The sequence below is a fragment of the Oryctolagus cuniculus genome, chromosome 7 (genome assembly GCF_051225735.1).
Source record: "Oryctolagus cuniculus isolate XC-2025 breed Fujian yellow rabbit chromosome 7, ASM5122573v1, whole genome shotgun sequence".
Taxonomy (NCBI): domain Eukaryota; kingdom Metazoa; phylum Chordata; class Mammalia; order Lagomorpha; family Leporidae; genus Oryctolagus; species Oryctolagus cuniculus.
This window is the reverse complement of record NC_142873.1, coordinates 150,429,815-150,457,618: the sequence shown is the minus strand read 5'-3', so window position 1 is coordinate 150,457,618 and position 27,804 is coordinate 150,429,815. Positions and strand designations below refer to the sequence as shown.

The 27,804-nt window shown below is 55.1% G+C and overlaps 1 protein-coding gene across 3 annotated transcripts in view; it reads right to left on the bottom strand.

The window, feature by feature from the left end:
• Window positions 1-18,388: 18,388 nt before the first annotated feature.
• Window positions 18,389-27,804, bottom strand: part of ECE1 (endothelin converting enzyme 1) — a 112,454-nt gene continuing 103,038 nt past the window's right edge. For all 3 annotated transcript variants that reach the window (XM_051858006.3, XM_070079132.2, XM_008265734.5), the window contains 6 exons: window positions 27,629-27,732; window positions 22,953-23,063; window positions 22,351-22,418; window positions 21,507-21,697; window positions 21,101-21,196; window positions 18,389-20,576 (listed from right to left, as the gene is read on the bottom strand). In XM_051858006.3, the coding sequence (XP_051713966.3) occupies window positions 20,400-20,576; window positions 21,101-21,196; window positions 21,507-21,697; window positions 22,351-22,418; window positions 22,953-23,063; window positions 27,629-27,732 (747 nt within the window). In that variant the 3' untranslated portion in view covers window positions 18,389-20,399. The remainder of the gene's footprint in view (window positions 20,577-21,100; window positions 21,197-21,506; window positions 21,698-22,350; window positions 22,419-22,952; window positions 23,064-27,628; window positions 27,733-27,804) is intronic.

The window sequence follows — 27,804 nt, the reverse complement described above, 5'->3', positions numbered from 1 at the left end:
AAGCCATCTTATCATCCTGGAGCCAGCTGGCTCATTTTCTGCCGCAGGGCGTGGCTCCAGCATCACCTCCCTGGGCTGAGTTAGACACCCGTCTCTAGGCCCCCTTGGCAGTGGTTGCTAACTGTCAGGTCACTCTCAGTGTTGGGCAATGAAGGTGCAACCACCGGACTCAGGTTACCAGAGATGAATCTCAGCTTTGCCATGTGCTTGCTGTATGACCTTAGAGAAGTTCTTAATCTCTCCAAGCCTGAGTTTTCTCATCTATAAAGATTCTACCTCCTCGAGTTATCATGTGAAATAAGTACAAAGCTCTTAGCATAGTCCATGGCTCATAGTCATTTGAGGATGTATTTTTTAAAAGATTTATTTATTTTGAAAGACAGAGTTACAGAGAGGCAGAGAGAGAGAGAAAGAAGTCTTCCACCCACTGGTTCACTCCCCAGATGGCTGTAGTGGCTGGAGCTGCCCCGATCCAAAGCCAGGAGCTTCCGGGTCTTCCACACAGTGCAGTTACCCAACGACTTGGGCCATCTTCCACTGCTTCCCCAGGCCATAGCAGAGAGCTAGATTGGAAGTGGACCAGCCAGGACTCGAAAGCCCATGTGGGATGCCAGCACTGCAGGCGGCTTTACCCCCTATACCATAGCACCAGCCCCTTGAGGATGTATTTTAGCTATTGTTATTCATTTACACAAAAAATGTTACTTGGTTATTTATAATATCCTTCATGGGACAGACATTTGGCCTAGTATTAAATTGCTAGTTGCTTACTGGTGTTGTGACACAGCAGGTTAAATCACTACTTGGGACACCCACATCCCATATCTGAGTGCCTGCTTCAAGTCCCAGCTGCTCTGCACTTTCTGATCCAACTTCCTGCTAATGAGTCCATGAGACAAGTGCAGGATCTCTGCCACCCAACAAGAGAGACCCAGATGGAGTTCCTGGCTCCTGGCTCCGACTTGGCCTAGCCCCAACTGTTGTGCACATTTGAAAAGTGAACCAGCGGATGGAATGTCTGTGTGTTTCTCCCTCTCTTGGTGTTAGTCTACCTTTCAAATAAATGAATCTTTAAACAAAAAAAATAGGGACGGAAAGTACTGTTTTGCCCCCACTCTCTGTACTGTAAACATGTTTATGACGAGCCTCAAACTTGTTCCAGATGAGTTGTGCCAGCAGGCCCTTCCAAATGTCCCAGGGCCCAGTGGTGAGGTGGCATGTGACCGTGGTGGTTCCTTTCAAAGGTCATACACTTTCAGATCTGGGTTCTAACTTTACAGACTAGCTGTACAACCTTAAGCAAGTTTCCTAACTCTTCTGGGCTGTGTGCCAAATAAAGTCTGCCTCTAAGGGAGTAAAGCCAGAACTAAAGGAACTTGTCCACAGAGATCCTGAACAGGGCCTCAGGCATGGGAGGCTGCCTGGCCCACCAGGTCCTTCCCCATTCCCTCTGCAGTGCCATTGCAGCCTCTCTGACTCGCTGTCACTCTCACTTCTCCTTGGGCCGAGCTGTCCTAACCCTCTGCCGCATTGTGTAATGACTTCCTATTCGCACCTACTCCTGGAGATGACCACAATCTTTGCCTGCCGGACACTGAAGTTTCAGATAGTTCTTTACCAGGATGCAAGGGGCAATGAAAAGTATTACCAAGGAATAGAAGACAGTAAATTCCGGGGTACAGCCATTAAGACTCAGCTTGGGACACCTGGATCCCACATGGGAGTACCTAGTTCGAGTCCTAGCTCCTCCACTTCCAATCCAGCTTCCTACTACTGCAAACCCTGGGATGCAGCAGATGACAACTCAAGTCTCTGAGCCCCTGACACCCGCGTGGGGGAGCCAGGTTGATTTCCTACTCCTGGCCCAGCGCTGGCTATTGGGGTCATTTGGGAGTGAACCAGCAGATAGAAGATTCATTCTCTCTCTCTCTCTCTCTCTCTCTCTCTCTCTCTCTTTCTCTTTCTCTTTCTCTTTCTCTTTCTCTTTCTCTTTCTCTCTCAAATATAATAGAAAAAAAATTTTAAAGACACCGTAGGGGAGACCACAGCCTGCAATGCCAACATCCCATATGGGCACCAGTTTGAGTCCCAACCGCTCCACTTCCAATCCAGCTCTCTGCTATGGCCTGGGAAAGCAGTAAAGAATTGGCCCAAGTCCTTGAGCCCCTGCACCCACGTGGACAACTCAGAAGAACCTCCTGGCTTTGGATCAGCCCAGCTCCAGCCATTGTGGCCATTTGGGGCGTGAACCAATGAGTGAAAGAACTCTGCCTCTGCTTCTCTGTAACTCTGCCTTTCAAATAAATAAATCTTAATTAAAAAAAAAAAGGTCGGTGGGGGTTGGCACTGTGGCACAGTGTGTTAAGCTGCCTCCTGCAATGCAGGCGTACTATATGGGCACTTCTGTGGGAGACCCAGATGAAGTTTCTGGCTTCTGGCTTTGAACTGGTCCACCCCAGCCATTGTGGCCATTTGGGGAGTGAACCAGCAGGTGGAAAATCTCTGACTTTTTCTATCTCTCTTTGTAACTCTGTTGTTCACCTACAATAAATAAATAGTTTAAGACAATTTTAAAAGGTAGTACATTTTGTTATGTGTATTTTACCACATTTTTTAGGTTTGTAAAAAATTTATTAGGCAGGCAGACAGAACTCCCCATCTGGTACTTCATTCTCTAAATTCCCACAAGAGGTGGGGCTGGAGCCAAGAACCAGGAACTCCGTCTAGGTCTCCCATGTGGGTGGCAGGAACCCGACTGCTTGAGCCATCACTGCTGCTTCCCAGGGTCTGCAATAGTGGGACGCTGGAACTGGAAGCCAGATACTACAATAGGGGATGAGGGTCTGTCAACTGCCGTGCACCGGGCCAAATGCCCACCCACCCCTAATTTTATTTTTAATTGACAGATCATAATTGTACACATTTACGAGGTACAGTGTGATCACATGTGTACAATGTGGAATGATTAAGACAAGATAATTAAAGTGTCTATACATGTGTACAATGTGGAATGATTAAGACAAGATAATTAAAGTGTCTGTCACTTCATTTACCATTTTTATGGTGAGGCAGTTGAAATTGACTCTTCATTATTTTTATCCCAGGCACTCTTATATGGACCACAGCCATCTTAACCACTGGGCCAAATGCCTGCCCCTAAAGTTTTTATAAAGCATTATAAAATATGGTGCCGTGTGTTAAACTGCCACTTACGATGCCAGCATCCTGTAATGACACTGGCTGCTCCACTTTTTTTTTTTTTTTTTTTTTTTAAGATTTAGTTTATTTATCTGGGGAGATGGTGTCTTCCATCTGCTGGTTCACTCCCTTTTAAATGGCCACAATGGCTGGAGCTGAGCCAATCTGAAGCCAGGAGCCAGGAGCTTCCTCTGGGTCTCCCACATGAGTGTAGGGGCCTAAGGATTTGGGCCACCTTCTACTGTTTTCCCAAGGCACATTAGTAGGGAGTTGGATCGAATGAAGAGCAGCCGGGACTTGAAACTGCCCATGTGGGATGCCAGCAACACAGGCCAGGGCTTTAATGCACCAGAGTGCCGGCCCCAGCCTTCCAGAGTTTTAAAAAAGTATTTTAAAAGCTTATTTTATTTGAAAGGCAGAGTTAACAGAGAGAGGCAGAGAGAGAGAGACTGATCCATCTGTGGTTCACTCCCCAAAAGGCCACAACAGCCAGGGCTGGGCCAGGCTGAAGCCAAGAGTCAGGAGTTCCATCCAAGTCTCCTACATGGGCAGCAGGAGCCCAAGAACTCAGGCCATTGTCCACTGCCAGGTGCATTAGCAGGAAGCTGAACTGGAAGTGGAACAGCCAGGACTCCGATTGGCACTCCAATATGGGATGCTGGTGTCACAGGCCGCTTAACCCGCTATGCCACAATTCTGGCCCCCAACTTCATTTTTTTTAAGAGCTGAATGATATTCCCTGATACAATGCACCAAATTGTGTTGACCCGTTCGTCCATCAGTGGACATTTGAATTATTCAGCCTTCATCTAGTGTGCGTAATGCTCTTTGGGTTCCTGCCTTCAGTTTTGGGGCATCTCATAGTAGAATCACTGGATGATATGGTAATTCTCTGTTAATTTTTTGATGAGCTGCCATGTTTTCTCCCATGCTGGCTGCACCATTTTACATCTTCTCCACTAACAGTGCACAGGATTCTAATTTCTCCACATCCTCCCCAATCCTTGCTATTTTCTGCTTGCCTTTTTTTTAAATTTTTTTTTTTTTTTTTTTTTTTTTTGACAGGCAGAGTGGACAGTGAGAGAGAGAGACAGAGAGAAAGGTCTTCCTTTTTTTGCCGTTGGTTCACCCTCCAATGGCCGCCTCGGCCGGCGCGCTGCGGCCGGCGCACCTCGCTGATCCGATGGCAGGAGCCAGGTGCTTTTCCTGGTCTCCCATGGGGTGCAGGGCCCAAGCACTTGGGCCATCCTCCACTGCACTCCCAGGCCACAGCAGAGAGCTGGCCTGGAAGAGGGGCAACCGGGACAGAATCCGGCGCCCCGACTGGGACTAGAACCCGGTGTGCTGGCACCGCAAGGCAGAGGATTAGCCTAGTGAGCCTGACCTTTTTTTAATTTCTAATAGTCTTCTCAGTAGGTATGAAGTGATGTATTGTTGTGGTTACGATTTGCATTTCCCACATCAGCAGGGATGGCGACCATCTTTTCATGCTCCTTATTGACCATTTGTACACCTTTGGATAAACGTTTCTTTTATTGTGTTTCTTTTATTGTTTTACCCGTGGTTTTTTTTTTTTTTTTAAGATTATTTATTTGAAAGGCAGAGTTACAGAGAGGCAGAGGCAGAGAGAGAGAGAGAGAGGTCTTCCATCCGCTGGTTCACTCCCCAGATGGCCGCAACGGCCAGAGCTGCACCCATCCAAAACCAGGAGCCAGGAGCTTCTTCTGGGTCTCCCACGTGAGTGCAGGGGCCCACGGACTTGGACCATCTTCTACTGCTTTTCCGGGCCACAGCAGAGAGCTGGGTCAGAAGTGGAGCAGCCTGGTCTTGAACCAGGCCCATATGGGATGTCAGCACTTCAGGCGACAACTTTACCTGCTACGCCACAGAGCACCAGCCCCATCTGCCACTTTTAATGAGCCAGATTGTGGCTGAGCCTTCCTAAAGAAAAGAAAACCAAGCAAACCAACAAGCAGGGGTGGGCATTTGGCCCCCCGTTAGGGTGTCCACGTCTTGTACCTGCATGCCTGTGTTCAAGTGCCGGCTCTGCTCCCAATTTCCAACTTCCTGCAAATGTACACCCTGGGGCCAGCAGGTGATGGCTCAAGTGATTGAGTCCCTGCCGTGTGAAAGACGTGGACCGAGTTCTTCGCTTCTGGCTTTGTCCTGACCCAGTCCTGGCTATTGTGGGCATTTAGGGGACTGAACCAACAGATGAGAGTTTCCTGTCTCTGTCTCTCTCTTTCTCTGTGTGTGTGCGTGTGTGTCTCTGTGCCTCTCAAAAATATTTTTTTTTTTTTGACAGGCAAAGTGTACAGTGAGAGAGAGAGACAGAGAGAAAGGTCTTCCTTTGCCGTTGGTTCACCCTCCAATGGCCGCTGCGGCCCGCGCACCATGCTGATCCGATGGCAGGAGCCAGGTGCTTCTGGTCTCCCATGGGGTGCAGGGCTCAAGTACTTGAGCCATCCTCCACTGCACTCCCTGGCCACAGCAGAGAGCTGGCCTGGAAGAGGGGCAACCGGGACAGAATCCGGCGCCCCGACCGGGACTAGAACCTGGTATGCCGGCGCCAGAAGGCGGAGGATTAGCCTAGTGAGCCGCGGCGCCAGCCTTCAAAAATAAATTTTAAATGGCCGGCGCCGTGGCTCAATAGGCTAATCCTCCACCTTGCGGCGCCGGCACACCGGGTTCTAGTCCTGGTTGGGGCGCCGGATTCTGTCCCGGTTGCCCCTCTTCCAGGCCAGCTCTCTGCTATGGCCAGGGAGTGCAGTGGAGGATGGCCCAGGTGCTTGGGCTCTGCACCCCATGGGAGACCAGGAAAAGCACCTGGATCCTGGCTCCTGCCATCGGATCAGCGCGGTGCGCCGGCTGCAGCGGCGGCCATTGGAGGGTGAACCAACGGCAAAAGGAAGACCTTTCTCTCTCTGTCTCTCTCTCTCACTGTCCACTCTGCCTGTCAAAAAAAAAAAAAAATTTAAAGTCGTCCAGCCTATTAATTTCTGCTTCTTAGTGGTGCTGTAAGGATTAAATAGCAAGCAGAAATCAACCATTAGTTTTATCAAACAACAGGGACGTGTGTTGGCTCATTTTGCACTGTTGGTGCCGGTGTGTGTGGGGGGTGAACTTAGCGCGGGAACCTCCTCCCGCCCTCATCTGGCTACTCACCCTGAGTGTTCAGGACCTGGCTGCTGGGCCTAGGGGTGATGTTAGGCTATTTTAGCAAGACCCATGCACACCCCAGATGAGCCTGGCCCACTGAAAGCTCCCTAGCACCTGCCTCGCTGGTCTGCAGCACTCTCTAAGGCAAGGACCTTCCCGCAACCACCCACACAGCCCATTCTGAATCTGGAAACTCCATCCTTCTACCCTGGGTGGCCCAGCCTTCCCCGGGCCCTGTTGGAGCCTATGACCATTGAAAATACCCTGCCAAGCCTGCTGCCTTGGGAAAATCCTGGGCTCTCAGTTAGCCCATATCGAGTGACCAGAAGAGGAAGCTGGATTTCCAGATGCCCACAGCTGGCGCCAAGCTCCAGGCTGGCTTCCGTGATCTCCGTGGGAGTCAGCCTGCCTGGCTGGCGTGGCCTGGCCCACCAGCACTCCAAACACCTGGAGAGAGGCTGAAGCGTTGCTATGCTGTGTTTTCCCACCACCACGAGAATGAAAATAGCAGCAATTTAGAATTAATTCTGCACATGAGCATTTTTTCCATTCCCCAAATTTGGCAATCATCGCTCTTTTTTTTTTTTTTTCCATCTCCCTTGCGTGCCTCTTCTCCTACTTGAATAGAGAAGCTGAAGAAGAGGCTTGGTTCTCACCTTCTGTGCAGGGAAAGCAGATGCAGCCCAGGTCCCTCAGCCAGGCACCTGCAGCCCATCACATCCGCCAGTCTCTGCAGCCTGTCACTTGGCCACCAACATGCACCACGGAGAGCCACGCCCTTTCCTGCCTCTCCGTCTTGCCATACACCGTGCCGCCACTGGGTGGCCTGGAGGTTCTCTTTATCCTTAAGCCCCAGCTTAAGGCATCCTCTGCGGAGCTGGGCTTCCCTGGGTCCAGGTTTGATCTGATTTCCTCGCTCGCTCTCTTCTGCTGCTTTGTGCTGGGCCAGTCTTTTCTGATGATTCTCTTCTACTGTGTTGCTACGGGAGTCTAGAGACTAGAGCCTGCCACACGGCCGGTGAAGACACATTATTTCTCTTTGCTATGAAGCTGGACGTGTCTTGGGGACAGTTCCACACCTTGCGTTTTGAACGTAAGGAAGATGGAAATCTCTTGTGTCTCATGCCGTGGAATGGCCCACGTTCAGCTGCGGCCAAGAGCCCTAGGCTGCCTTTTGCGGCTTCTCAAACCAAAGCGTGGGGAAGGGCCCCTGGGCCTTAAGTGGACCCAAGATGCACGCATCAGTTGTCACCCGGAGCCAGCAGTCCCTGTCCTTTAGACCCACGATTCCCTTCCCTTCTCCCCCTGGGGGATGCGCCTTGCCAGAGGGTAGGCCCCCAGGGACACGCTTGGCTGTGTGCCCCAGCATGGAGGAGGTGCCCACGGGAGTGCTCCCCTGAACGACTGAGTTGCGGAGGGTAGCCCTGCTCGGCAGATTTGGAGAACGCCGTGTTCCTGGGGAGGCTGGAGTCCTCTGCTCCCCACCCCCCGAAGGTTTCCAGGGTGGCCTTCCCTGCTCCCAGGAGAACACCTGAGCCCCTCCCCCAGCACCGCGCAGGGAAGAGGGTGCAGGGCTGTGCTCCCGCGGCAGCACAGGGCTTGGGTTTGGAAAACAACAGACCTTCCTTGGCTCCCATCCCAGTTCTGAGACCTTCGCTGAATCACTGCACCCTCCGGGCCTGGTTTCTCACATCTGTGCCGAGGGGATGATGGGAGTTCTGATGCTTCAGCAGAGTGGTGGAATGGGAGATCTAGCCCAGTCCCACACAACAAGGAGACGGGTGAGAAACGAGGGCCCCTTCGCCCTCCCGGGGACTCTTCCTCATCCCAGCTCTCTGGGGAGGGCAAACCTCCAGCGCGGCTGGGTTGTAGGACCCACCCCGCGCTCTGTGTCGTGGCCAGCGGGGCACAGCAGCTGGGAGCTCAGGCCCTGGAGCCAGGTTGCTGCTTCAAATCTCAGCTTACTTGCTGTGTGATATTGGCCAGGACATTTAACCTCTTTGTACCTCATGCTCTCTTTTAAGAGTTTATTTATTTGAGAGGCGGAGTTACAGGGAGAAGGAGAGACAGGGAGAAAGGTCTTCCATCTGCTGGTTCATTCCCCAAGTGACCACAACGGCAGGAGTTGGGTCGATCTGAAGCCAGGAGCCAAGAGCTTCTTCTGGGTCTCCCACGCAGGTGCAGGGGGCCCATCTTCTACTTCTTTCCCAGGCTATAAACAGAGAGCTGAATTGGAAGTGGAACAGCTGGGACTCAAACTGGCGCCCAAATGGGATGCCAGGACCACAGGCAGAGACTTAGCCTATTACACCACATTGCCGGCCCCACCTCACACCTTTATCAGCCATGGAGTAATAATGATGGAAGCATCCATCTCCCAAGACTTTATGGTGGCATATAGCAAGTCCTCATGAAACCAGCACGTGGGCCAGCCCTTGGACTCGGCAGTCCTCACAGCCAACCGCGCCTGGATCTGCCCCGGTGACCTGGGCTGACCTGGGCTTTGTGACCGTTTGAATCTCCGGACTCCCATTCCCCTCTGCCCCTCCCCCCACTCCCCCAGGTCTGGGAAGCGAGGGGCATCTGGCTGCAGAAAGTGGTCCAGTGGGTGCCATGTTGTGAATGTGTGCCCCCAAATCTCACACGTGGGAAACTGAGCCCCCAAAGGCAGATGCCAATGGTATTTGGAGGGTTCAAGGCAGTCGGGCTGCGGGGCCCCTGGGATTCATGAGTGGCTTTGTAAGAAGAGGAAGCTGGCAGTCTGCTCTGTCCCACCGGGGGCACCCTGCACCATGTGAGGATGCAGCATGAGGCCCTTGACCCCGTGCGGTGCTCTTGGACTTGGCAGCCTCCAGAACTGTAAGACATGGACTTCTCTTCCTAGAGATGCCCCAGGCTGTGGCATTCGGTGAAGCAACAGAAAGCAGAGCCGGGCGCTGGTGCTGGGAACCAACCCCGTGAGCTGCCTGCGGCGCTGGCATCCCATGATGACACCAGTTCGAGTCCTGGCTGCTCCACTTCCAATCCAGCTCCCTGCCAAGGCATCTGGTAAAGCAGTGGGAGATGATCCACATGCCTGGGCCCCTGCACCCACCTGAGAGACCCAGAAGAAGCTCCTGGCTCCTGGCTTCGGATCAGCCCAGCTCCGGCCGTTGAGACCATTTGGGAAGTGAACCAGTGGATGGAAGACCTCTCTATCTCTATCCCTCAAACTCTGCTTCTCAAATAAATAAATCTTTAGGAAAACAAGAAAAAGGAAAAGGAAGCACACTCGGACAAGCCTGGGCTTGAATCTCGGCTCTGCCCCTCCCTGGGCTCCTTTTCCTCCATGGTTTCCCACTAACAACGTGTCTGTCTCCCAGAGCTGACGGGAGGATTAGCGGCGATCACGCAGGTGAAGCCCGGGGGATGGGCCTCGGAGAACAGATTCCTGCCCTGGTCGCCCGCTCTGCCTCCCCCCACCCCCGCTCTGGCACGGCTCACTAAGTTCAAACGCGGCTGCTACAGCTGCCCTTTCTGAAAATACTATTCCCCGGCTGCCTTTTGTCATTTCGTCCAAGTCTTCCCTAAACCCTCCAACAGTCCCAAATCAAAGGTTTGAAAAGGCAAAAAGCCCACGCTGACCTATGCATGCCACCAGGTTTGCAAATGTCCCAGAGGGTCCCGCCCTGCCCGCCACTGCACCGACAGTCAGTTCCCTTAGGCGAGGTCACTCGGATCTGACAAGCGATGATCAAAAGAGCCGACCACGGCGCTCGGGGCAGGATTTCTCGCCACATGCAGGGGGTATTCCATAAATGCTCCTCCAGTCACAGACATCCCTCATGCCCAGAGACACCAAAAAATGGTTCCCATGACAACGCTGCTGCAAATTATATATAAATGTGTGTGTGCGTGCGCGCCTGAGTGTGTATACAGCCACACAGAGATGCACGGAAATAAACTCTTGGCACAGTCGTCTCCTGTTCCAAACACAAAATAACCTGCAAGGCTTGGCTGCAGGAGGAGAAGACAAAGGCTTCGGAGTGAGCCAGCTCCCAGCGGATGGCAGCCCCGTGACAGGCAGCTATTTTGATGTGGGTCTGCTTTGTTTCCTGCACCTGGGGTATAGGAGACATTCGGGACATAATCAATCGTTGGAGGAATGAATGGGTGATGGATAAATGGGGAGGAAGAGAAGCAGCCTGGCCTGGCTGGAAGGGCTCCCAGTCCCCTCCCACCCCAGTTCCCGGCGGGACAAGCTGAGGCCCAGAAAAGGGAGGCGGGGTCGGCATCGTGGCACAGATGCTGCAGCTGCCGCTGGTTACAAAGCGTCCACACGGGAGTCCTGGTCGCTCTGCTTCCAGTCCAGCTCCCTGCTAATGTGCCTGGAAAGGAGGCAGGAGATGGTCCAAGTACTTGGGCCCCTGCCACCCATGTGGGAGACCCAGGTGGAGCGGCAACCAGGCTCCTGGCTTCGCTCGCTCGTGCTCTCGCTCGCTCTCTCTCTCTCTCTCTCTCGTGTGTGTGTGTGTGTGTGTCTATCTCTGACTCTCCTTCTCTGTCACCCTGCCTTTCAAATAAAATACATCTTTTTTTTTAAAAAAGATTTATTTATTTTACATGAAAGAGGACTGACAGAGAGAGAGGCAGAGAGACAGGGAGCTTTTCCATCGCTGGTTCACTCCGCAGATGGCTGTGACGGCCGGAGCTGGGCCAGTCTCAAGCCAGGATCCAGGAGCTTCTTCTGGGTCTTCCACATGGAGGAGCCAACTTCCACTGCTTTCCCAGGCACATTAATAGCAGGGAGCTGGATCGGAAGTGGAGCAGCCGGGATTCAAACTGGTGCCCGTATGGGATGCCAGCATGGCAGGCGATGGCTTAACCTGCTGCTTCACAGCACTGGCCCCAAAATAAATGTTTTTTAAAAGAAAGAAAAGGGAAAGGATCTAGCTGAATGTCACAAGAATTACTAGCAGATCTCCAGTCCTGAAAATTCTTGAACTCAGTAAGTGCAAGTTAAATTTCCAACTGAAAAATAAATGTGTATTGAGCAATTATTGCATGCCAGCAGCCATGCTAAGAACATCCAGATGCCGTCTCGTTTGGAATCTGCAAGCGTGCCAGGGCGGCGTCAGAATGCCCACTCAGCAGAGATGGGACTCTGACCAAGGTCACAGAGCCAGCTTGGCGTGGCAGTGGGAGGTACACTCAGGTCGCTCCGACACCACGTTCTGCACCCCTTCATGACACGGCTTATTCCGAAATGAGGACCAGGGATCTAGCCGGTTGGATTCCCGCAGAGACTGGGGGCTCTTAGGTGCCAGTACTGTGCCCAAGCCAGGAAGCTGTGGGGGAGGGACTCACACCCCCTCTCTCAGGGAGCCAGAGCAGGAATCCTTCAGTTTCCTCACTGCCCTCTTGCCGACACGCAAGAAGATGAAGGCTGACTCTGCTCAGTCCCAGAATCGGCCGTGGAAGCCAGCGAGGCCAGGTGGTCCCGCTGGCTTGCCTCCTCTCAGGACTCAGTGCTGGGAGTGATTCCCAAGCATCTCTTTGGTCTTTTGCGCCCTCTGGTGGTCATATCTTAAAACTGACGCGGGAAAGAGCTCACCTGTCCAAGAGCCAGGTCTGGCGTTGGCCGTGCAGCTCTGGAAGGAATTTAATACCGGGGGCCCAGGTGGAGGATTCTGTTTCCTGTACTTCCTGCCTGGCCTCCCCGCTTGCACCCCAGCCCTCCTGCAATCCATTCTCTGCACTGCCCCCAGAACAGCTTTTTCGGAACCCGATGCGGATCACGACACTGCTGCTGTGGATGCTCTCCCACTGCTCCCCGGGCCTCCTCACGGCCCCCGGGGTGCCTGCCTCCCTCCCTCGCTCGCCGTCTCTCCCCAGGGCCCAGCCTCACTGGCCTTGTGTCTGTCTGGGCTTCTCTCTGAGTCGGCCTTTGCACACCCAGCAAGCTCCCTGCCCACACCTGGCGAACACCTGCTCATTCCTCACGGCTCGGCTCCCAGGTCTCCTGAGAGAGCCACTTTGACATCCCCTGCACGTCAGTTCCAGAGTGCTCTTTGGACTTGCAGTGACTTCCAGTGACTGCATGTTTGTCTGTTTAAATATTGATTTATCTTATTTGAAAGGCAACATTGCAGAGATGGAGACACAGAGAGAGAGATCATCTATCTGCTAGTTCACTCCCCAAGTGGCCACGCTGGTGGGAGCTGGACCAGACCAAAGCCAGGAGCCAGGAACTTCTTCCGGGTCTCCCACTTGGGTGGGAGCACCTCGCGCAATTCCTAGAAAATAGTAAGTTCTTAATGTTTGCTGAATGAATGAGTAAAGAAATTAATAAAACAAAGAAAATATCCTAATATATATTAAGCATTATTTTTCTAGGACATACTCTATAAATTGTTTTTATTTTTCATTTTTAAAAGATATATTTATTTATTTATTTATTTATTTTTGACAGGCAGAGTGAACAGTGAGAGAGAGAGAGAGAGACAGAGAGAAAGGTCTTCCTTTTGCCGTTGGTTCACCCTCCAATGGCCACCATGGCTGGCGTGCTGCAGCTGGTGCACCACGCTGATCCAAAGGCAGGAGCCAGGTGCTTCTCCTGGTCTCCCATGGGGTGCAGGACCCAAGCACTTGGGCCATCCTCCACTGCCCTCCTGGGCCATAGCAGAGAGCTGGCCTGGAAGAGGGGCAACCGGGACAGAATCCAGCGCCCCGACCGGGACTAGAACCCGGTGTGCCGGCGCCACTAGGTGGAAGATTAGCCTGTTGAGCCGTGGCGCCGGCCAAAAGGTATATTTATTTACTTGAGGGGCAGAGTCACAGAGAGGCAGAGACAGAGAGAGAAAGAGAGAAATCTTCCATCTACTGGTTCACTCCCCAAATGGCCCCAATGGACAGAGCTGGGCCAATCCGAATCCATGATCCGGGAGCTTCCTCTAGGCCTCCCACGTAGATGCAGGGGCCCAAGCACTTGGGCTGTCCTCCATTGCTTTCCCTGGTCATCAGCACAGAGTTGGATTAGAAGTGGAGAAGCTAGGACTCGAAAAGGTACCCATATGGGATGCTGGTGCTGTAGGTAGATCCTTAACCTACTAAACCACAACTCCAATCCCTATGTTTCATTTTTTTAAAAAAGATTTATTTATTTATTTTGAAAGAGTTACAAAGAGAGGGAAGGAGAGAGGGAGAGAGAGAATGGGTCTTCCATCTGCTGATTCATTCCTCGGGTGACCACAATGGCCAGGGTTGGGCCAGACCAAAGCCAGGAGCCAGGAGCCCCCTCTGGGTCTCCCACATGGATGCAGGAACCTAAACACTTGGGTCATCTTCTGATACTTTCCCAGGCCATTATCAGGAGGCTGGATAGGAAGTGGAGCAGCTGGGACATGAACCAGTACCTAGATGGGATGCTGGCATCACAGATGGTGGCTTTACCTGCTATGCTACAATGCCGGCCCCTAAATTCTATTTTGGTTTTTGTGTTGATTTTAAAGACTTATTTATTTATTTGAAAAGCAGAGTTACAGAGAAGATGAGGCAGAGGCAGAGAGAGAGAGAAAGAGAGAGAGATCGAGCAGCTGAGGGACTGGTGTTGTGACATAGCAGGTTTTTTTTTTTTTAAAGATTTATTTATTTGAAAGACAGAGTTACACAGAGAGAGGTAGAGACAGAGAGAGAGATCCTCCATCCACTGGTTCACTCCCGAGATGTCCGCAACGGCCAGAACTGCGCCAATCAGAAATCAGAAGCCAGGAGCTTCTTCCGGCTCTCCCTCGTGGGTGCAGGGGCCCTAGGACTTCCACTGCTGTCCCAGGCCATAGCAGAGAGCTGGATCAGAAGAGGAGCAGCCAGGACACGAACCAGCGCCCATATGAGATGCCGGCGCTTCAGGCCAGGGCTTTAAACCACTGCGCCACAGCGCCAACCCCGTGACATAGCAGTTTAAGGCAACTGTCCGCAGTGCTGGCAACCCATATGGACACCGGTTCGTGTCCCAGCTGCTCCACTTCTGATCCAGCTCCCTGCTAATGCTCCTGGGAAAGCAGTGGAAGACGGCCCAAGTGCTTTGGCCCCTGCACCCACGTGGGAGACCTAGAAGAAGCTCCTGGCTTCTGACTTTGGTCCAGCCCAGCCCTGGCCATTGCAGTCATTTGGGAATTGAACCAGCAAATGGAAGACCTCTCTCTGTCTCTCCCTCTCTCTCTCTGTAACTCTGACTTTCAAATAAATAATGTCTTTTTTTTTTACACTTGATTTTAGCCAAAAGGCCGAGAAGCAATTATATTTGTCTTTTTTTTTTAAAAGAGCAGATTAAAAAAATTAAATGTTGCACACAAAATATGCAACAGCTATGTCTAATGCAGTCACCAAGTGCCAAATATGTAAGGAATTCAGGTTGGGGGCTGGTGCTGTGGCGAAGCAAGTTAAAGCCCTGGCCTGAAGCGCCAGCATCGCATATGGGTGCCGGTTCGAGTCCCAGCTGCTCCTCTTCCAATCCAGCTCTCTGCTATGGCCTGGGATAGCAGTAGAAGATGGCTCAAGTCCTAAGGCCCCTGCACACACATGGGAGACCCAGAAGATGGTCCTGGCTCCTGGCTTTGGATTGGCGCAGCTCTGGCCATTGCGGCCATCTGGGGAATGAACCAGTGGATGGAAGACTCTCTGTCTCTCCCTCTCTCTCTCTGTAACTCTGTCTTTCAAATAAATAAAATAAATCTTAAAAAAAAAAAAAGGAATTCAGGTTGAACCTGTCATTATGGCTGTGAGCGTGAACGTGGGAGACCCCTGGGAGTGGCAGATGCGGGGAGCGTGTGCTCCACTTGCGGGATCATCTCCACTGTGTGGGATGGAGGAGGGAGTCCCACACCAACCATGAGCCTTGCGAGGCTCCTACCGCGGGGGAGGGGTCAGCAAGCTGCCCCACACGGGCTGAGCCAAAGCCCCACTGGCGTGGGGAGGAGGAGCGGGCTCGCCAAGCAGCCCCCCAACAAGACCCAGGGATTCCGAGTTTGCCCAAGGCTGAGGTTGGACCAGGGCAGCCGCCAGGCCGCATCCAGCAGGCTTCAGGCAGCGCGTCACAGGCGACGGCCATCCAGTGACAGGTGCAGAGCTGGACACGCAGGAGATCTCCCCAGCAGCCCAGCCCCAGCGTAAGCCCAAGATGACACAAGAGCAGAAAGCCAGGGGCTGGCGCTGCCACTTGGGACGCCACCACCCCGCCTGGCAGCACCTGTCTGAGTCCCGGCTGCCCCGCTTCTGATCCAGCTCCCTGCTAATGGCCTGGGCAAAGCAGCGGAAGATGGCCCAACCATTTGGGCCCCTGCACCCATGGAAGAGACCCAGATGAAGCTCCTGGCTCCTGGCTTTGGCCTGGCCCAGTGCTGGCTGTTGCGGCCATCTGGCAGTTGAATCAGTGGTGGAAGATCTCTCTGTCTCCCTCTCTTTGTAACTCTAACTTTCAAAATAAATATAATTAAAAAATAAAATAAAAAAGAGTTGAAAGCTAGCTGTACAATGGTATCTTCCATCCATTGGTTCACTCTCCAAATGACTGCAACAGCTGGGCTCCATCTAGGCTTCCCTTGGTGGGGGCACACCTTCCACTGCCTTCCCAGGCACACTGGCAGGAAGCTGGATCAGAAGTGGAACAGCCAGGACTTGAACCGGCACCCATATGCCAGCGTGGCAGGCGGCAGCTTAACCTGCCTCCCCATAATGCTGGCCCCACCACTCTGCTTTTGAGGAAAACAGCTTTTGGTCTAGTGCTAGGTCTCCCAGGTTTCCCTGAACTGGGAATTGTCTGGCCCGTCACTATGTGAAGCTGGGCACACACAGCGGCACTCGTTCTCAAAGCGAGGTGGTTTACTGAAGACTGGCCTTGCAGAGGCCATAAGGACAAGTCAGTGGCATGAGACGTGGCTCCGACGTCCCGTCCCTTCCTCCTGTGACACTGCCTGCTCGCTCTGGGCTCGCACACACAGGCTTCAGCAGAGCTCCCTGCAACGTGTGGACTGAGGGAGAGGAAACGCACGCCTGCTGTCCAGGGGGTCCTAAGCCACGTGGACATCTACAGCTCCACGCCCCCTTGCTGGGATGTCCCTGAAAGGACAGAGGTAAAAGGAAACCCTCCCAGCTGGTGGGACTCCCAGAATGCACCTCACGGGGCGTGTGAAATGGCCCACGGGCTGTGCCCGACCGGTGACCCACTGGTAATGGACTGGGAGAGCGCAGCTTTGGAGAACGGGGGACAAGGTCGAGAGGAGTTTGTGGACAGACCTCCCTGCATGGCAATGAATGTGAAGATACTGTGTCCTGCGCCTGTGTTCAACACAGATGAGCCCGGAGGAGGAGGATTTTAATAACCAGCTGGGCAGAATGACCATCCTGTGGATTCCAAATGGCTTTTCTCAACCACTCTTGCTGTGGCCCAGTGGGGGGGTCTCATGAATAAAATGGCCTTGGTGCAGAGAGGCAGAGAAAGAGAGAGAAAGAGAGAGGGGGAGAGAGAGAGAGAGAGAGAGAGAGAGAGAGAGAGAGAGAGGTCTTCCATCCGCTGGTTCACGCCCAAGAAGGCCGCAACAGCTGGAGCTGCGCTGATTTGAAGCCAGGAGCCAGGAGCTTCTTCCAGGTCTCCCACGTGGGTGCAGGGGCCAAGGACTTGGGCCATCTTCTACTGCTTTCCCAGGCCATAGCAGAGAGCTGGATCAGAAGTGGAGCAGCTGGGACTCGAACTGGTGCCATATGGGATGCTGGTACTACAGGTGGCAGCTTTATCCACTACACCACAGCACTGGCCCCTCCCCTGCCTTTTTTAAAGATTCATTTATTCACTTGAAAGGCAGACTTAGAGAGAGAGAGAGAGAGACAGAGACAGAGACAGAGACAGAGAGACTAGACCAGGCTGAAGCCAGGATCCAGTAACTCCATCCGAGTCTCCTACGTGGGTGCAGGGGCCCAAGCACTTGGGCCATCCTCCACTGCTGTCCCAGGCGCATCAGCAGGGAGCTGGGTTAGAAGCAGAGCAGCCGGGACTGGAACTGTCGGTTGGCTCTGGGACGCCAGCGTCCCAGGCAGTGGTTGGACTTGCCGTGCCACAGCACCCACCCCTGCTGCGTACATGGCAGCAGCCACTCAGCTTCCAGTGGTGTCCAGATCGCAAGTTTCCACCTCCTGCAGGGCCAGGACGGGGCTTCCACTCCTGCTTGGTGGTGCAGCACGTGTTGGGGGGGGGGGGGATTCATTGCTAACAAAGGGAGGAGGGGATGAGGGGAGCTTCTTCTCATGCTCACTGGGAGGGGGTCTGCTGGGGACAGGCGTGTGCAGGCCCGGGGTTGGGGTATACATCTGGCAAGAAAAATATGTCTCCCTTCTTTGTAAAGGGCTGGGCAGTAGCCACACCCACATCCTACGAATATGTGTGAGTGCACATACGCATATGTGTGCATACATACATGCATACACACACACATGTGTGTGCACACGGGTTTCCTAGCAGCCTCTCACGTCTTCCCACACAGCTACTTGAGAGCTGGGTGAGTTCAGAACCCGGCTCTGCCGTGTCCTCCTTGGCACGCGGTGGCTCTGAGGGACTCCTCACCTGGCCCACAGGGCTGAGAAAACACCAGTTTCAGAACACCGCTGGGAGCCTGCAAGGAGAGGCCACGCAGCCAGCCCCCAGCCCCGCGCCGGGCAGGCACAGGCGGCACAGGCGGGCTAAGCAGGCCTCCTTGGCAATGGGGGATATGCGTGGGGGGCACATTCCAAAGGCAAGGGCAAGCAGGACCCAGAGGCCGAGGCAGGCACAGGCTCGCTCGCTTTCAAGGGCAGGAAGGGGCTCCCGCAGGGCACGGGGAAGCTGGGGGGGGGGGCTGGGCAGGTGTGGCAGCGGCTGCTGGTGCAGGGCACTGGCACAATCTGTCAAAGGCCAGGGGCTGGAGGGAGGAGGCTCCTGCTGTGCTTCGGTGACAGACGCTGGGCCCGCCCTGGCCCCACAGGACGCCTCCCCCCGACTCCCAGACACTCCGAGGCACAGGCATAGCCCTCAGTACAAGTATTTTATTTCAATTACAATAGTGCCACACCCAAACTACAGTAGCACGAGACATAATTAATACAAAAAATAGACTTCGCAGCTCCAGACCCTCCGGCCAGGCACCCACAGAGAAGCCGGCCCAGTGGCTGCCGGTCTCTCTGAGTGCACCTGCCCACCTCAGCCTTTGTCAAAGCCTGACGGGGCCGGTGGGAGTACGGGGTGCTCCTCTGCTTCCATCCCTGCTGGGCCCAAGCCCTCCTCTGCCCTGGGCCCCCGACAATGAGTGCAGCCCGTGCTCTCCCTGTGGACCCCCAGCCCAGGGAGGGACCCTTGCTTCCGGCCAGGACTGCCTCGCTCCAGGAGGAAGACAGGAAGGCAGAAGGGTGGGGGGAGAGGGAGCAGAGTGAGGCCCCCAGGGCAGGGAAAGGCCCACTTTGATGGCCCACCACTCTGAAGAGACCAGGGAACCGGGGGCTTCCTCTGCAGCCCACGCCCACCACCCCCGCCTCAGGCCTGGGCTGTCCCGGGCCAGCAGGGACAAGAGGACAAGCTAGCGTCGGCTCCTCTTGGACAAGGCAGGCTCTGGCTGCCTGGGTGAGGGGCTGGAAAAGCTGGGGCCCCCTCTGACTCCTTGCTCCGCCCTAGGACAGCAGTGGGGGAGCAGATGAAGTTCCTGTGGCCCTGACACTGCAGTCTGGACTGTGTTGGGGGATTCTTTCCCGCCCAGCCCCACATGGCCATGGACGCCCCCAAAAGAGAGTGGTCTGGTGGCTGGGAGGACCGTCCCCGCCCAACCCCAGGGGCTGCCTGGTGTGCGTGCAGTGGTCCCCAACTCCTGGCACTGGGCGCCACTGCCCTGCAGGCCGCAGCTCGTGGGCACCGGGAGTGGGGCTATGGCCTTGTGTTCCATTCAGGACACTTGGGGGTTCCACTGAGGGGGCCTCTGGAGACAGGGGCTGCGGCCTCAGCTAAGGCACTAGAGAAGTGGCCTGGGAGCAGGTCCAGGCCGGGATGGAGGACGGAGTTCAGCGGGCAGGTCTGGGCCTTGTGGGGAACGAGAGCTTTTTTGTATTTGCTCCTTCTCCTGGTGAGGAGGGTCCACAAGGCAGACCCCAAAGTGGCTGGGATGGGGGAGGGCTGCAAGGCAGCAATAAACCAGAAGAGGGCGTCTCTGGGCCAGCTGTGAACACCCAATGGTGGAGTTTCAGTCTGCAGGGCTCTTAAGAGTGAGCTGGATCTGGGGTGCCTGGACACCCCCAGACTGCATTCAAGGGCCCAGACCTGGTCTCACCGTGCCACAACCATTGGGCCCCTGCTGCAATCTTGGGGAGCGGGCTCTCCTTTCTGGGGTTCCCACTGTGGGACTCTGGGGGCCAGAGGCAGCCAAGCTGAGCCGAGGCAGCACCCCCGGGCTGGTGCCACCCCCAAGCTGGCTTCTCCTCTGCCCTCCAGGTCCCTCCCATCTGCACAGGCGACCTGGGGGGCTATGAGAGCCCTTGGGGACTGCTCAGTGGCTGGTGGGGGATGTGCCGGCCGCAGCCCAGCCTGGCAAAGGGGGCTGTCAGTGGGGCCTCCCTTGTCCACAGGTTACTTAGAAAACAGATCATAATAAATATACCAATCCCTCCTTTAAAAAAAAAAAAGTGTTTTAAATGCATTTTTTTCCCTGAAGATTTCCAGTGTACGCCACAATGGTAAAAAAAAATGATTTCCCCAAAAAATATATCTTTAAAGCCTTTGCCACAGGGGCATTCGTGGTGCTGGAAGTGGGCAGGGCTGTGTCACACTGCCCTTGTCGGTATGGGGTGCCACCAGCCTGTCGCCAAATGCCTGCTGCAGTTGGCACGCGGGCCTGGGCTGACGAGGCCGTCACGGGGGGCAGGTCTCAGGCTGGGGGACCCCGTGCTGGCCGCAGCCCTCCAGTGCAGGGAGGGGGCTCTGGGTGGCCGAGGGGCAGGGGATGGCCGTGTCCTCGACCCCTTCCCTCCTCCGTCACGGCTGTGTGCTCCGCCCCTCACCAGACTTCACATTTATGGTGAGGGTTCATGGGCGAGCCCAGTGGGCAGTGGAAGTGTTGCGAGAACTCCTTGGAATTGGAGAGGGATCCGATGACCCGGAAGCGGGAGGGGCTGTGTGGGTCAGTGATGAGGCCTTCGTGGGAGCTCTCGGGCGTGCGGACTGAGCACCAGACCTTTGCGGGGGGCAATGGGGAGAGGCTGGGGTCACCACAGGGCCCTGAGGCCACCTGGCTGCCCCCATCTCAGCAAAGCGGAGTGAGCCCCTCCCGTCTGGCGCCAGGTCCTGGGGAGTCAGGAGGACTGGTTGGCGTCCTCTGAGCCTGCACCCCCAATGCAGGTGTCTCCCGGCCGTGTCTGCCCATGTCAGGCATGGCCAAGAACGAGGCACCCTGCCAACCCCCCATTCCTGGGCAGCACTGTCTAGTGCCCGTCAGCTGGATGCCGGCTCAAGAGCCCAGCCAGGGTGTCCCGAGGTGAGGATGGGACTTAGCGATCGCCTGGCCCCCTGGCCGACAGGATACGGGGATCCTGGCAGCACTCTGGCCCTTCCTTCAACCCAGCCACAGGAAGCTCGCCTCTACCCAGGGCCACGTCCTTTGCGTGGTCCCACCTGAGGGGGACTCGCCTTTGGCCCGCGGAGCCCCTGGACCGTCCAGGGTGGACCACGCCTGCACCTGTGCCTTTTTGGGGCACTCACCTGCGCAAACCCCAGGAAGAAGAGCTGGTCGTTGGTGAGGCCCAGGGTGGGCAAGGTGTGCTCGGGCCCGTTCCTCTGCACCCAGTTCTGGTAGGCCTGGCGGTGGGGAAGGGGACAAACCAGGGCTGGCGCTCGGCCGGCGCCACAGGCGGTGGGGGAGGGCCAGGAGGGAGGCCACCCTGGCTCTGGGCTCTGCAGGTGGCCCGGCCGGACGCCTTTCCTGGCTCTCAGCCAGGCTCAGAGCGCGGAGCAGTCGGCCTTCGTGCCCTCAGGAAGCCCTCACAGCTGCCCCATTCACAGATGAGGAAACTGGAGCTCCCAGGGCTGCTGTGGTCGCCCTAGGTTCCCTGGGACGGGACCTCGCCCGGCTGGGGCAAACGGCAGCCCGCCCTGGGCCGGGACTCACCCGGTAGGCAGCCTTGAGGCCCCCGTTGTCGGCGATGTTCTCGCCGAGCGTGTGCCGGCCGTTCACGGGCTCCCCGTTCACGCTGTAGTTGCTGTACTGCTCCACCATGCACTCGGTCTGCTGCTTGAAGGCCTCCACGGACGAGTTCTTCCACCAGGGCCGGAGGTTCCCGTCCTTGTCGTACTCCCGCCCTGCGGGCAGGGGCGTGGCCGTCACCTGCTGCTCCTCCGTCTTTCCAGCAGAAGTGGGTCTGTCCATCCACCCCCCTCCTCCAGCCAGCGTGGGAACACGATGCCCGGCTGAAGGCTGCAGGAGCAGCAGGAAGCGACCCGGGTGAGGTGCCGGCGGGCACAAGGTCCCGTGGGTTGGGCTGATTCAGCACCGTCCGGAGCCCCCAGCATCCAGAGCACAGCACAGGACCGGCCTCCGGGTCGCTGCCTCTGGCTGGGGGTCCCCGAGGCAGGAGGAAATGGGGAGATTCTAGACACTGAGTGGTGGGAGGCACTGACTTCACCTCCTCTAACTGGGGCTGGACCCCAGAAGTTTCTGGAACAGTGGAGAACTGTCTACCCCTACCCGCAGCCCCGATCCCGTCCATAAACGGGCACTCCCCTGTGTATTTCACAGTCCTCACAGTCACCCCAAGAGCTTGGGACCACCCATTTTACCGGAAGGAAGTGGCGGCCCTGAGAGATGACAGGGCTGGCTGGAGTCCACCCAACAGGTGGCAGGGCCACGTGTGAGCTCTGAGCCTTGCACCTCCAAGGCAAAGACCCTTAGACAGGAAGGGGGCAGAAGGCAGGAGGCTGGGGGCTCTCAGACGGGAACCCCAAAAAGCCTGTACCTTGATCGTCAAAGGCATGAGTCAGCTCGTGGCCCACGACAACGCCGATGCCACCGAAGTTCAGGGCCCTGGAAGGGGGGATGTGACAGTGAATTTGTGCCCAGTCAGTGACCCATGCTTCCCAGGCCTGAGATGCAGCGAAGTCCTCTGGGGCCTGAGGGGCGTGGCCCCTGCAGCTGGGGGGGAGGCTGGGCCGGGTCTGCTGAGCCCGCTGGGTGCTCCCAGAACCACAGAGCCCTTCTATCTGTAAATAGACAGAAGGGGCCGCGGCCCAAGTGCCACACAGTCACCAGATGGCAGACCTGGATTTCCTGAGATGGCGCCCCCCCCCCTCCCTGGGAAGCACTGTGGGAGGGGCTGTCTCCCTGAGTGGGGCTCTCGCCTGCAGGACACGCCCCCAAGAGCAGCCTGCGCAGGTGCCTCCGCATCCCAGAGACCCCCACCCCCAACCCCGGAGGGAAGGCAGGGTCAGACAGCTGGTTCCTCTGCAACCTCCCCGCCACCCTGAGCCCCTCGGCTCCCAAGCCAGCGCGGCCCGCCTGTGAGTCGCCTGTGGGCTGGGGTGGGGCAGGCGTTGCGACGGTAAGTCATTAGCAGCGTACTTGGGTGAGGAGCGGGTGTAGAACGGCGCCTGCAGGATCCCGGCCGGAAACACGATCTCGTTCTTGGTGGGCGAGTAGTAGGCGTTCACCATGGGCGGGGTCATGCTCCACCTGCGGGCAGTGTGCGGTGAGCGTCTGTGCGGGGCGGGGCTGCATCTGGGGGCTCCTGACCCCGGGCCCACGTGCACCCGAGGACAAGGACACGCGGCAGTGGTGTTCAGAGGGGAAAACTGGAAACCACGCGCCTGTCTACAAGGAAGGGATCGGCTAAATAAATAAACACGGTCCGCTCACGGAGCTGGACCCGGGGCTCGGACGGTGCCACTGCCTCAGGGAGACTCGCGCCTACCAGCAGTTCTCAGAGTGTGGTTCGTGGACACCCCACGGGGGACCCCAAGATCCTTTCGGGGGGCCCATTGAGGCAAAACTGCTCTCATCACAATACTGGGGCGCCGGCGCCTCTGCCGCGGCATGGACATTCACACTCGTGGTGCAAAAGCAGCGGCAGAGACTGAGCCAGGAGACAGGCGAGTTCCACTCGCGCCTGACTTCATCCTCAGCACGGACTCACGGCCAGAACCAGCGCAGCCTTGGCGAAGCAGCCCACTGTGAATTGTATTACACCTGGCCTAATGCACACGTCTTCCGTGTGCTGTGTGACCGAGCAGGACACATAAAGCCACTGCTGCGTTCTTCATAAACACCATTGGTACATTTTTCATTTGTTTGTTTAGAGGGGGAGAGAGAGGGAGAGAGAGCCGGAGAGAGGGGGGAGGGAGGGAGAGAGAGAGAGAGAGAGAGAGAGAATGCAAGCAGCCATCTGCTGGATCACTCCCCAAATGCAAGGAGCTGAGAACTCCATCCAGGTCTCCCCTGTGGGTGGCAAGGACCCAGCCACTTGAGACAGCACCTGTTCCCCCCCAGAACAGGGAACTACATTCAGGAAGGGAGATCTATAAAACGCAGGGAGCCGCGTCTTCCAAATGAGAGTGCGTCCATCACAAAGCCACACTTGGGTACAAGATCCAGATGTTAGCATCACTGAGTATGAAAGCTCACGCGTGGGGTTTCAGGTTCACGTTGCAGTGACCGCTGTGGGGCTGGCAGCAAGGCCCAGTGGGTTAAGCTGCCTCGTGTGACCTGGCATCCCGTGTCAGCACGCCAGTTACAGCCCCAGCTCCTCTGCTTCCGTGGCGGCGGCCTGCTAATGCACCTAGGGAGGCGGTGGGTGCTGGGCCGAGTCCTTGCACCCCTGCCCCCCGTGTGGGAGGCCAGGATGGAGTTCCTGGCTCCTGGTTGCAGCTTGGCCCAGCCCTAGCTATTGTAGCAATTGAATCAGTGAACCAGTGGATGGAAAATCTCTCTCTTTCTCTTCCTGTCTGTATCACTCCTTCTGTCACTCTGCCTTTCAACTAAAGAAGTAAATATATATGTTTTAAAGAAATTACCACTTGTTGAGTTTTGATGGAGTATCAGAAGGATATACACAAAATCAGAAATGATTACTAAAATCCCTCTCTTTGAGGCTGGCGTTGTGGCACAGGGGAGGTAAGCCCTCCTCCTGTGACACTGGCATCCCATATGAATGCCAGTTTGAATCCTGGCTGCTTCACTTCTGATCCAGCTCCTTACTAATGCGCCTGGAAAGCAGCAGAGGATGGCCCGAGTGCTTGGGCCCCTGTACCCATGTGGGAGACTCAGAGAAGCTCCTGGCCCTGGGCCTGGCCCAGCCCTGGCCGATGCAGCCATGTGGAGAGTGAACTAGTGGATGGACAATCTCTTTCTGTCTCCCCCACCGCCAGACCTCTTTCTGCCTTTCAAATAAACAAAATAAATCTTTTTTTAAAAAATCCATCTCTTTTCCAACTACCTATCAATGTGAGATAAGCTGGCTTTTCTTTTTTCTTTTGGTTTTATTTATTTGTTTACATCTAAGAGATGTTCTTTATATATTTCAAAATCACATTGTAACCAAAGGAATGTGGGGGCAGGCAGCAGATTCCAGTGCCTTCTGTGATGTCAGATGTTAAAGAAATTCGCAACAGCACCTTTATTTTCATTCTTTTTTTGGGAAAAATGATTATTTTCTGTGAAACTCAGGGCCAGCTTGCAGCACAGTGGGCTAGGCTTCTGCCTGTGACAGCAGCAGCCCACATGAGCGCTGGTTCAAATCCCAGCTGCTCAGCTTCCAATCTCTGTAACTCTGCCTTTCAAAGAAATAGATACCTCTTTAAAAATAAAAATTCAAACATTTCCGTAAGAATCAATACAATCCATAGAAACAAAAACTGTTTTTAGAGCTCAATCATTTTTTAAGAGTGAAGAATGGACCTGAGACAGAAAAGGTCGAAACAAATAGTACAGTAATGTGGCTTCACAATGACTTTTAAACATTTTTTATTGGTGCTGGCACTGTGGCATAGCTGGTTAGGCCAACTGCCTGCAGTGACGGCATTCTGTGTGGGCACCGGTTCGAGTCCTGGCTGCTCCACTTCCAATCCAGTCTCCTGCTAGTGTGCTTGGGAAGGCAGTGGAGGATGGCACAAGGGGTTGGGCCCCTGCACCCATGTGGGAGACCTGGAAAAAGCTCCTGGCTCCTGGCTTTGGCTTGGCTTAGCCCTGACTGTTGCGGTCATTTGGGATGTGAGCCAGCAGTTGCAGCATCTCTCTCTCTCTCTCTCTCTGTGTCTCTTTCTCTCCCTCTATCTCTCTATAAACTCTGCCTTTCAAATAGAAAATTAATTTAAACATATTTTTAAAAATTTACTTATTTTATTTGAAGGGCAGAAACACAGAATCTTCCATCTGCTGGCTCAGTCCCTAATGCCTGCAATAACTAGGGCTGGACCAGGCTAAAGTCAGGAGCCAGGAACTCAGTCCAGGTCTCCTACATGAGTGGCAGGACCCATCACCTGCTGCCTCCCAGGGTGCGCAGCAGCAGGCAGCTGGATCGGAAGCAGAAGAGCCTACATTTGACCCGGGCACTCCAGCGTGGAACGAGAGTGTCCTAATCGGCGGATTAAGCGGCTGTGCCAACACCCACCACCTTCTCAGTTTTGCAGAGGGGAAGGGTCAGTGAGGAGTGGAGTGAGATGGAAATGGTTATTTTCCCCAAGAACTTAGAAAGTCACTCTGGGTCCTTCAGGTGAGCCCCAAGGAGGTGGGTTCAGGGTGCCTCAAATGACACGGAAAGAGAGATAAAAATTTCGACCATCGTATTTACTTTCAAGTAATCATGGGTGCATTAATTGGCAGGAAAGGAGATTTAAATAGGAAACTTAAGATAAAGGACTTCAGATAAACTTGCAATGGTGCACATTTGTCCATGAGGGGGCGCCAGAGGCAAAGGGAAGTGGTTTGGCGTTTTAGCCTCATGGTTTACAAGGGAGCGGACTGAAGCCTGGTACTGGGCTGACTTTTCAGAGACTGGAAAACAGACAGTAGGACTCACTCTGGATTATTCTGATTTAAGGAGGTCTGTGATGGAGGCCTAGAGGCTGCTTTTTTTAAAAACAGAGAATTCTAACTTGAATGCCTTAATTGTCGGGCCCACTGAGAGAAGAAAAGGGAGGGAGGAAACAGAGAAAGAGAAAGACAGAGAGAGAGAGAGAAAGAACGAGCGCACTTCCATTTGCTAGTTTACTTTCCAAATGTCCATGACACAGGGCTTGGGCAGGCGGAAGCCGGGAGGCTGGGACCCAGCCTAGGTCTCCATGGGAGTGGGAGGGGCCCTGGTACTTGAGCCATCACCCAGCCTCCCAGGGTGTGCACAGCAGGATGCTGGGTTGGATGGGGAGGAGGCAGGACTGGAAGGGGCACTCTGATATGGGATGCTGCTGTCTCACGCTAAATGACCACCTCTCGATTACTCTGGTTTAAGAAGGTCTGGGGTAGGGGCCAACACTGTGGTATAGCAGGTAAAGCCACTGCCTGCAGTGCCAGCATCCCATATGGGTGCCGGCTGGAGTCCCAGCTGCTCCACTTCTGATCCAGCTCTCTGCTATGGCCTGGGAAAGCAGTAGAAGATGGCCCAACTGCTTGGGCCCCTGCACCTGTGTGGGAGACCAGAAGAAGCTCCTGGCTCCTGGCTTTGGATTGGCCCAACTCTGGCTATTTGGGGAGTGAACCAGCAGATGGAAGACCTCTCTCTCTCTCTGCCTCTGCCTCTCTGTAACTCTTTCAAATAAATAAATAAATCTTAAAAAAAAAGAAAGAAAGAAAAAAGGCCTGGGGTAGAGGCCAGGAACTTCTGTTTCTCAATGTAGAGGATTCTGATGTACAGTGAGGTTGGCAGCCACAGGTGTGGGGCATCCGGAACCTTCTGCAGGCTTCTGTGGGGACCAGTCCCCAAGGCACCGCCCCTCCTGTTGGTAGGGAACATGGGACACTCGCCCCTGCCGAGGGCCACCTCCCTGCCTGACGCTGCCTTGGGGCTCCTAGTGGGACGTGACGCCAGGTCGGCTCAGCCCCGAGGCCAGGCTGGGCGCGAGGGACACAGGCGCAGTGTGGCCACCCTTTGCCCTCAGTCCCTCCATCTGAACAGCAGGGTGGTGGCCATCTCCACCCCGGACAGCTCCCAGGCCAGCTGTGTCCAGCACACCGTGGGTGTGACGAGCCCAGCCGGGACATCCCACCTTGGGTAGCCAGCTCCACCCCAGCAGGGCCCTGGGACTCACTGGTCTCTGTTGGGGGCTTTCCTGAGCTGGTCGGCAGTGACTCTCCACGAGAAGTTGAAAAACCGCATGGCGTTCTCGAAGTAGAGGTCTGGCACCGCAGTGTACTGGAAAAGAGAGAGGGGTCCCGGGATCAGAGACCCCCGGGCTGGCAGCAGCTTCTGGGAGAAGAAACATGG